The sequence below is a fragment of the Lipophrys pholis genome, assembly GCF_963383615.2.
Source record: "Lipophrys pholis genome assembly, chromosome: 5".
NCBI classification, from domain to species: Eukaryota; Metazoa; Chordata; class Actinopteri; order Blenniiformes; family Blenniidae; genus Lipophrys; species Lipophrys pholis.
Window position 1 is genome coordinate 1,798,315 of NC_137628.1, and position 6,555 is coordinate 1,804,869.

The 6,555-nt window shown below is 45.8% G+C and overlaps 1 protein-coding gene across 2 annotated transcripts; it reads right to left on the reverse strand.

Moving 5' to 3' along the window:
- Positions 1-99: 99 nt before the first annotated feature.
- On the reverse strand, positions 100-3,484 carry cbx8b (chromobox homolog 8b). Of its 2 annotated transcripts, XM_080464040.1 has the most exons (6): positions 3,305-3,484; positions 3,169-3,212; positions 2,814-2,879; positions 2,489-2,555; positions 717-1,609; positions 100-474 (listed from the first exon to the last, which is right to left on the reverse strand). In XM_080464040.1, the coding sequence occupies exons 1-5, from the start codon at positions 3,371-3,373 to the stop codon at positions 737-739; spliced, it is 1,119 nt and encodes a 372-aa protein (XP_080320166.1). In that variant the 5' UTR covers positions 3,374-3,484; the 3' UTR covers positions 100-474; positions 717-736. The 2 variants fall into 2 exon arrangements, with proteins under 2 accessions (XP_080320166.1, XP_080320165.1); XM_080464039.1 differs by having other exon boundaries at positions 100-1,609; positions 3,305-3,481.
- Between the last annotated feature and the right edge of the window lie 3,071 nt (positions 3,485-6,555).

Below are 6,555 nucleotides of genomic sequence, written 5' to 3' on the forward strand. Positions count from 1 at the left end.
TTAAAAAAACAAGGGAGGGTTTTTAAATGGTGCGTAAATCTCATCCATGGCCGAAGTCTCAAAGAAACTAAATAAAAAGTGGAGAAATGACGCCAAAGTGAGAAACTTCAAATGGTTTATTGAAAAGCTCTAAAAAGCAGTTTGACACCAATTCTTATCCTGTTACATGAAGTTTCAAGTACATTAAAAACCAATAAACTGAAAGATGTCATTAAATGCACCTTCTGCTAGAAAGAAGTTGAATTGATTTAGTTAATTAGAAATGTTAGACATTAGTTTTCATACTTTTCAATTCAAAGTGCTTGAGTATTTATTTATTTTTTTTAATAGGATTCCATCAGATTGAACAGGACTTGAAGTCTAATCAGTTCAAATGGAGAAACTTTCAATCCGCAGACCGGATGTTAAACCGAAGCCTCGCTTCGCGTCTCCTGCTTCGATGCGCGAGCTTTTAAAGCCGAAGCCTCGCGTCTCCTGCTCTCGGCCAGGAACATAAGAGTAGAAGAAAAATACATTCTAGTTAGTTGTAACTGCAAAATAGCGAAATTCACAAAGTCTGTACAGGAAGTCACCTCCTCAGTGGAAACATGTTCCACAGGTTAACGATGACAAACGGACTTCATTTGATTTGGTCAATACATTAAATAAACGTCCGACTTTATATAATATATATACACAGGATGTACATCACACACACACACACAGAGTCACACGACCTCGTCTGAGCCGCTTCTCATCATCTCTTCTCCTTGAAGAAGCCTTTGGACGTGCTGCTCTCCTTGATGGTGACCGTCAGGAAGTTGCTGGTCACGTCCGTCACCAGAACCTTCTCCACGTCTCCCAGCGACGGCCTCCACGTCACCTCGTCCAGCTCCTCGTCCAGCCGGGCCGGGGACGGCCGGTCCAGGAAGTAAGGCTTCTCCATGGCGGGGAGCCGGTCGGCCCGGCTCGGGCTCGGGTTCGGGCTCGGTCCCGGGTTCGGGCTCGGTCCCGGGTTGGAGTGGTGCTTGAAGTGTGCGGGCGCCAGGTAGGCGGAGGCGTCCTGAGTCCGGCGAGGGTCCGGGTCAGTCCGGTGCGGGTGCAGGCCGCGGTGCGAGTACAGCTGCTTCGCCAGCACCCGGCTGTGTGAGTGGTGCCGATGAAGATGATGATGATGGTGGTGGAGATGATGATGATGGCGCTTGTAGTTTTCCGGCTGTCTGTGGGAGGACTTCCTCACGTCTCCTCCGCCCTGCAGCAGAGCCAGTTTGTGAGCGCCGTGGCTTGCCGCCGCCGCCGCCTCCTCCTCCTCCGCCCTCCTCCTGTGGGCGTCGGCGGCGCCCGGCACGCCGCAGCCTTCCTGGAAGCGAGGCTTGGGCTTCGGGCCTCTCTTCCTGGGTAAGTGGAGGAGCTGGTCGGCGGCGGTCTGCTCGCGGTGGCTCCACTCTGGCGCCCTGACGCATACGCTCTCCCCCCGGTTGACGGTGCTGGGGGGGAAGATGGTGGGAACGACGGCTCTCAGGCCCTCTCGGGCCCGGGGGGTGACCACCGGCTCCGGCGTCGGGTAGCTGATCCCTCGCACTGCGTCGCTCCGGAAGTCGTAGGACCGAGCTTTGACTTTGGCCTGCGCCTGTTCCAACACAAGAAAACTACCACGTCTTAATGACAACGACAGAAATAGTTTTTCTTTTAAAATGATTCCTCAAACTTCTTGAATGAAATCCTGAAAGCCTTTTCCTGTTCAGTTAAAATGAGATTAACTCAACGTTAAAACAAGTCAGACTGAATTGACTCCAAACGAACCCCTGACCACCGCCCTGCTGCTGGAGGAAACTTTGATGTGAAACAAATTCTTTTAAATATTCATACATGAATCTATTAGTTTTATTTCTCAAGCGTTCTTAGGTTTTAATTTTATTTGGATATTCAAAGCTTGGCTGTCTTTATAACCACAACTATTTTTAATTTGTTCTTTTGATTGTTCTTCGGGAACAATCGAGTATCCATCCACCTGACTGGAAAACAAACACATTTATAATATCCGTTTATTATAAATATAGTTTTAAAAAAAACCAGTCAGGCTCGTGACCATTAATGAGCCGGACAACATTTCTTCTTGTAGACAGAAGACAGTCTGTTATTAACATATTATCTGGTGCACAGTGACTAAAGCTCCAGATGTCAGTAAAGTGACAACGTGTTGGAAAAAAAAGCCTTCAACTTCAATTAAAACAGTAATTTTAAAGCAGTTCAGTGGTCAAGACTTTGAAAGGGTTAAATGTGTCAACATGTTCCTAACACACACACACACACACACACACACACACACACACACACACACACACACACACACCCACCCACCCACACCCCCACCCACACCCACACACACACACTAAAAAGGTGCATTGTTCTTTTAATGTGCATAATTATCTTCATTAACACGTGAACCTGCCAACAGGTGCATCAAACCGGATTATTTGAGGATTATTGTGAGACGTGATGGATTCACCTTAAGCAGGAACGTTTTGGGCTTCGGTCCTCTCTTCTTGGGCCCGTACAGTTCTCTCTCCCGTTCCCTGACACACACACACACACACACACACACACACACACACACACACACACACACACACACACACACACACACACACACACACACACACACACACACACACACACACACACACACACACACACACACACACACACACACACACACACACACACACACACACACACACACTTAAGCGTCACGGAGCAAAGTGCACCGGAGACATCGGGCTCTGTCTGGACATGTTGGACCACCGGGACCAGAACCGGGACCACCGGCTCACCTCTGCTCGAAAGCCACAAACAGGCGCTGATCCAGGATGTTCTCCTCCGGCTCCCAGGTGCTGTACCTGCACGAACCGACAGAACCAGAACCAGAGTCAGTGTGTGTGTGTGTGTGTGTGTGTGTGTGTGTGTGTGTGTGTGTGTGTGTGTGTGTGTGTGTGTGTGTGTGTGTGTGTGTGTGTGTGTCGTTAGCCTCAGTTTTAATCCCGCCGTGGAGCTAGCCGTGTCGGGGCTAACGCGTCAGGTTCCACCGCACGCCCGTGCTCCGCCGCGGTGCTGCGGTACGGCGCGGGTCTGGGAGCTGGGAGCATGCGGGGGTGGGGGGGGGGGGGACGCGGTGTGAGCGGGACTTACTTGGGAGACCACCCCTTCCATTTCACGAGGTACTCGATGCGACCCTGCGAGCCGTCAGAAACAAACAGGTTAGCTCGCTGTGTAGCCGCCGCGGAGCGTCTCTCCGCTCCGGCAGAACACGACGTGCCACTCCTACCTTCCTAATCCGGCGCTTGATGATGGACTCGGCCGCGAACACCCGCTCCCCGACGGCGGACAGCTCCATGTTTACCCCTCTGCTGCTCCCGTTAGCTGGCGGACGCTAACGCTAGCACAGCCACTCTGAATTCCCGACAGACCATAATACTCCGGTACAGAACGTACGTCAGCGCGCAGGGGTTTTTCTACGCCGTTGCTAGGTAACCGCAGTCGGTGGAACCTCTCGAAGAGCGCCGATTGGCCCGGACGTTGCTACGTGCTCATGGTTGCTAAGTGAGGGGCGGAGCTTGCGTCCTAGTGAATTCTTTATTTTTTCTCTTTTTTTTGGGGGTCGGGGGGGATTTGAAACACTTTAATAATTATTATTATAAAAGCAGACAGTGAGAAACGTAGCGCGGTTTCATGGTTGCGTCATTGTCATTAAGACGGAACACGGAAATAAGAAGGCAGTTTGATCAAACTGGGCCTCGCGTTGTTTTTTTTCTTTCTTTTCTTTCAATAAATTGACGTAATCTGCACGGCGCGCGACGTTACGGTGTTCGTTCACAACAACAGATGTAAAGAAAACATGCTGAGTCCACGTTAACGTCATGTGCGCGTGACGTCCACGTCACAAGCCAAATGATCTAAGCGTAAAATACTTTACTTTCTCCTCATGAAACCCCCGTTGGAGGTCAAGCGTCCATTTTTGACAATTTTCTCAAATAAATCCGATAAAAGAACAAATTGCGCAATGACATTGAAATTAGACGAAATGTTGATTTAAAAAAAAACCAATAAATTGCAGTGAAAATTTGTAATTTTCCCATAATTTGGAAGATGTGACCTGACAGCCTCTTCCTGGATTATAATCCAGAAAATACTCTGGTTTGTCATTTTTGCGTCTTCTCAAACAATGAAAAGCTTCAGTGACCTAGAATCTAGAAATACGTAATTAACTTGACTCTGTGAGTAAAGTTGTTCCGAGGATGACTTTTTTTTAAATGAGGGATGCAGAAGAAAAAGGGTCTATTAAATAAGATTTTTATTATTAATAATAATAATACTAATACTAATACTAATACTAATACTACTACTACTACTAATAATAATAACAAAAATAATAATAATTATTATATTATTATAATCGGGTTTAATTGTTGAAAAAATCTCAATTATCTCTGGGAGTAAAATAATTAGGTTTTCTAACAATTATATAAAATAAAATTTCATACTCCCGTGCTCTCATTTACACAGTTTTACCTTCAATTTTGAAATTAGTTTAAGTAGGTCTGCTTAATGGCCAAATATTAAACTTGTTAAGTCGACGCGAAATTAAGAACAAACCGAAACGGTCACTATTAGAATGTACCTGTTCAAATATTGATTGTTTTATTAATCAACAGTCAAAGCGTTGCTATTCCATTCAATCCGAATTTTGAAAAACTAAAAAACATTTTCCGGATTGAAGTCACCCTTGCTGTGTAACAAATATGGAACTGTATTTTAATTTGCGCTGCATAAATAGAGACATTATTTTTAAAGGCTCTGGTTTGGCTCAAGCGGGACTGAAAATAGAATATTTTTATATATTTCAGTTTCTATATTTCTATTCAACTCAGGCCAAAAAAACCCTCCGTCAGCAGGTCCTAATTCTTAATGAATAAGGCCAATAATGATATATTATCACACCGAGTATTAATGTCATTTTTAATTAAATCACAATATTTCCTCTCAAAGATATGTTCTGTCTTAAAGGCCACACTTGATGCCGTAGTGTTAGAGCCTGGTGATATTTTAGTTTTTTCAGATTATTAATCGTGCGTCAGAGTTCCGCACAGGCCAGATCCACACCGCCCCTCCGTCCATCCTCTGCTTTTCACTGGAAGCTATTTTTGTGCAGGTATGTGACTGCAGAGGTCCAAGGTGAATTTCAAGTCTGTTTTACCCTAATGCAGGCCGCGTGTTAGCCACGTTACTTTCTGTGGCTTTCTTTCTGATTTAACGAAAAAAGTAAAGCGCAATTTGCAGGTTTGTTTTTTAATTATTGAAGTGATTCACGAAACGTCAAACTGACGCAGAATGTAGAATCAGTTCGCATCCAGGCAGCAAAGCGGCCTCATGCAAAACACAACAAACCGCACTTGTCTTCTTTGTGTTAGAAGATGAATGTTTGTTGGGATATTAAACTGAGAGCTGAAGAGAGTGCGGGATTATAATCACAAGTCAAATATTCCATTTGGAAGATGACCGCGCTTCGTGTTATTTGGGCAAATAAAAGTCGGGGAAGATGCCGTCAGGCCTGAGCAGTGGTGTTTAGTAGTTTCCCCCCACATGTGCCGGGGTATTTTTCCAGCTCCTAACCAAACTCCGGGCGCAGACAGAAAAGGAAGATGGACGCGTCTCACACTCTGGATGCGATTGGTCTCGACGCGCCTGCAGTGCAGCAGCGCTGCCGCCGATTAAACTCTATTGGTTGGCTTGTATCCGGGCAAGACGGAGCTCATGTCGGGAAATCTTCACGGGAAAACCACTGGCCACAAAACAAAGAAGGCTAATGCAGCAACGTGCACCGAGGCTGGAGGGTTAAGGCTTCACTCGGACTCCTGAAAACAGACACGAAATGAATGTTGTCGTGAGGTTTGGAGGCGCGTCGAGGAGCAACGCGGACAAATTTAAAAAAAAAAAAGCTTTTTCATCAGACAATCCCCCATCGCACCAAACTCAACGAACTCAGCATTAATGAGCGCGTGTATGTTAATCAGTGCCGAGCCTGTAGGCGTCATGGTGTGTCTGTTGAAGGTTTTACGCGCGGATTTATTTTTTTTTTTAAATAAAAAAAATTCTAAACCTCTCATCAAGCCTTTCCAGAGACCAAGCAGGATTCTGCAGGTGGACAAGCTGCGAAGAGACAAAAACCAACAGGTGTTCGCCTCAATCAGAGGAAACCACCGCACATACCCGCGTCACGTCTTTGGCTCATTCCAGCACCGCGGAGTTGGTTTGGAGTTTAGTCACGCATTTGTTATTATTTGGAAAGACCTTGGCGATCCTCACAGTTTTTAACATGTATGATTTACTTTATAGTATTTTGAATGTACTTCGCTCTGGTTGAGTCCCATTTTCCTACAAATAACATATTTCCAAGTACCAAATAGTTTCTAATGAACCTTAATGCGTTCAAACTTGACAGCTCAGCCAAGGAGCGAATCTTCATCCGGTTTGGTGGATTTTCAGAAATCCCGATCATTCGTTGTCATTTAAGGATCT

Bases quoted from the DNA above. Each gene is read 5' to 3' on its own strand.
- cbx8b (XM_080464040.1), bottom strand. From the start codon at position 3,373: ATGGAGCTGTCCGCCGTCGGGGAGCGGGTGTTCGCGGCCGAGTCCATC. The intron at 2,556-2,813 runs GTGAGCCGGTGG...TGTGTGTGTCAG, and splicing joins TTTGTGGCTTTCGAGCAGAG to GGAACGGGAGAGAGAACTGT. The intron at 1,610-2,488 runs GTGAATCCATCA...GTGTTGGAACAG, and splicing joins CCAAAACGTTCCTGCTTAAG to GCGCAGGCCAAAGTCAAAGC.